Source organism: Erinaceus europaeus, chromosome 9, assembly GCF_950295315.1.
Source record: "Erinaceus europaeus chromosome 9, mEriEur2.1, whole genome shotgun sequence".
In the NCBI taxonomy this organism is placed as follows: Eukaryota; Metazoa; Chordata; class Mammalia; order Eulipotyphla; family Erinaceidae; genus Erinaceus; species Erinaceus europaeus.
The window spans coordinates 14,678,814-14,682,251 of NC_080170.1; the positions used below are offsets into that span (position 1 = coordinate 14,678,814).

Genomic DNA, 3,438 nt, shown 5'->3' on the forward strand with positions numbered 1-3,438 from the left:
GATATAAATTTCAGGTATGAAAAATAAGCTCAAATGAGAGTTTCAAGGTGTGTTGTGATTTTGGGGTAGAGGAGACAGAGGAAGCAGATTTGCAGAACAGTGGGAGGACAGGGTAGACTCACCTGTGAGTTTATCTGACAACAACATAAGCACTGGATGAGTCTTAGAGCTGGGGAGAGGGAGATAAGGTCCAGGAGGTGGTTCAGTGGATAAGACATTGGACTCTCAAGCATGAGGTCCCGAATTCAGTCCCCTGCCGGACATGTATCAGTATGATGTCTGGTTCTTTCTCTCTCTCTCTCCTCCTATCTATATCATTAATAAATAAATAAGTAAAATCTTTAAAAAAGAGTTCAATTTTAGGGCTGGAGTATTTTATGTAAAAATAATAATGGAGGCCTTTCAAACAATAAGTATGATATATGCAAATATCTACACTATAAAATACATAATTATTGAATAAATTATTTTCCTCAGGATATGGTTTTATCAAAAAAATAGAAGACAGTTAATATTTTACAAATAATATGGCTTATCTTTACCCACTGATTTTTTTTGTCAACAGAAAGACTTCAATAGTCTTGTCGAAATAGCCTTGGGACCAAGTCATAATTTGCTGAATTTCTGCTGTAGAGTTTTGCACAGCTTACTGAAGAGAGTGATCATTCTTCAGGGAGTCCTTTCATTTAATTCAAGCTTAAAAAGTCTGTGCTCCATATTAGACTGTGAATCTATCCAAAATTGCAGAAGAAAAAAAAATGATCTTGGTGAATGATACCATGTTAGGGTTTTTTTTTTTTTTCTCTCCCTATTTGTGATTGGCTTTATTGGGAACATTGTCCTCCTGGTGTTACTCTTCAACACATTCTTCTTTCAGCCCCATGGAAAAAAGCCAATCTATTTGATCGTCATCCATTTAACACTAGCTAATATTTTGACAATTACTTTGACTGGAATTCCAGAAATTATATATTTCTTTGGAATTAGAAATATCATGGGAGACATTAGTTGTAAGATAGTGATATACTTCCACCGAGTCTGCCGGGGTCTTTCCCTCTGTTGCACATCTTTCATGAGTCTGTTCCAAGCTGTCAAAATTGCTCCCAGCAACTCCAGATGGGCATGGCTCAAACCCAGAATATCCTCATTCATTTTCCCTGCATTCACTTTGTTCTGGATTGCAAACTTGCTCATCTACTTCCGGGTCATATTAAGTGTCGGGGCCCCTTACAATACCACTAACCTCGAACAGGTCTATAATCTCAAGTACTGTATGGGAGCAGATCCTGACAAGTTACAGAGAATGGGAATTCAGTTGGGAATGGCCATTCGTGATTTCCTATGTATGTTTCTCATGATCTGGACCAGTATGTACATGGTCAAGCTCCTCTTCATGCACCAAAAGACTGTGCAGCATGTCCATAGTGCCAGCCTCAGCCCTCGACCTTCACATGAAACCAAGGCCACCCACACAATCGTGGCCCTTGTGAGCTGCTTTGTGTTTCTTAACTGCACCAGCTGCTGCCTTAACATTTACCTAAGTCAAGTCCACCATATACAGGGGTTAGAGAACATCACATCTTATGTAAGCTCTTTTTATCCAGCCATGTATGCTTGCTTGATGATTAGAAACAAAGTCAGAGGGGCCAGGTGGTGATGCACCTGGTTGAGTGCATGTGTTACAAGGACCCGAGGTTGGAGCACCTAGTCCCCACCTACAGGGGAAAAGCTTTACAAGTGGTGAAGTAGTGTTACAGGTGTTTCTGTCTCTCTCCCTCTCTATCACCTCCTTCCCTCTCAGTTTCCCGCTGTTCTATCCAAAATAAAATAAAGATAATAAAAAATTTAAAAAAAAGAAATAACATCAGAGGATACCTCCTGAAATGTACATTTGAGAAAAGAAGAAAATCATTTCTAGAAATTCTTTTTTCTCCCAGACTTGAACACCCTCACACAGCCCTCTGACACAATGGTTGTATGACCAAGATAGCACTACAGTGTTAGTGAGGCAGAATTCTTGCTTGACTCTGTAGTAAGATAGCTTCCTCAATGTGACATATCCATCAATCCATCATAGAAATGAAATTGTTACAGTATACTAGACAGATCCTTCATTGAATGGGAAGATTTGGCATTACCTTTCAGATAAAGTCAGTACTTGAGTTGGTATTCTGTTGTCAGTTAACTCTGGTCTAACCAAGGAAATAAATTCACTGCCAGGATAAGCATGCTTCCTGTACTCCAAGAGTAGTAATAAAGAGTCCTAAGACCTAAATGTACGATTTGTTCATGGATTTTATGAAACCTCACTACTATCTATTATATAGTAACAACTTTATGTCTATCTGCTTCATTGGGGGTACTGCTTGTAAATTTATTATTTCTTGAGGGATACATTTTTTTTGTCAACAGTGATTATATTTATCACTGATAATATGTAATTATGTAAAGAATATTTTACCTGGAGGGGATAGATATCACAATGCTTATGCAATGAGACTATCAAGCTTGTGGCTCCAAAGTCTAAAGATTCATTTCTCTATTCCACTAGAAGTCACAGCTGAGCAGAGCCCTGCACCATTTGGGAAAGAGAGAGACAGGCTGGATCGACCTGTCAACACCATACTCAGCAGGGAAGCAATTACAAAAGCCAGACCTTCCACCTTCTGCACCCCATAATGAACATGGGCCCATGCTCCCAGAGGGTTAAAGAATAAGAAAACTATCAGGGGAGGAGATGGGATAAGGAGTTCTGATTATGGGAATTGTGTAGAATTGTACCCCTCTTAACCTATGGTTTTTTCAGGTTTTTTGTAATAATAAAACATTAAAAAATAAAAAGAAAGAAATTTATTTTAAAAAATATTGTACTCAGAGATAAAAGGTGGTTTTACTCATACCTGGAATCTAGAGAACTGAAATATAAGAATGTGCAAAACAAAACAAAAAACCCAACAGTCTTTAGAACTATGGTGGATATATAAAGTCCCAAAACCTAGAGATAGGGCAGATGTCCACATGTATCCATAAATTAGGGCAAAATATATACCTGAAAGCAAAAATGCACAACAGTCTGTAGTGAGTCAGTATATGGAACAAGCAAGTAGAAAGACCTAAAAAGACACCATAAAGTTCATAATGAAATAGTGTCTATTTAGACCTAGATACCCTCCTCACCTACTTCCTATTACACCTCCCTCAGTCACTCCAAAGCTAACTTTATCAAAGTAAAGACTGCAAAAGCTGAGTAAGGGAAGAGACTGGCATACTTTAGCAATGACTCTTTAGTTACTACCAGGCCACCCCATCAGCTAGTCAGGGAGTCCTGAGATTCCCAAACAGACAAATGGGCCTAGACCTTGAATAAATCCCTCTCTTCATTGTTACTGGTCGTCTCTATCAGGAACAACACAATAGACCCCTCTGTGGGCCCCCATA

General features: G+C 38.7%; 1 protein-coding gene across 1 annotated transcript; it reads left to right on the forward strand.

Moving 5' to 3' along the window:
• The first annotated feature begins 262 nt into the window (after positions 1–262).
• Positions 263–1,657, forward strand: LOC103117167 (vomeronasal type-1 receptor 1-like). Its single transcript, XM_060196916.1, has 2 exons — positions 263–270; positions 787–1,657. Exons 1-2 carry the CDS (start codon positions 263–265, stop codon positions 1,655–1,657), a joined length of 879 nt encoding a protein of 292 aa, XP_060052899.1.
• Positions 1,658–3,438: the final 1,781 nt, after the last annotated feature.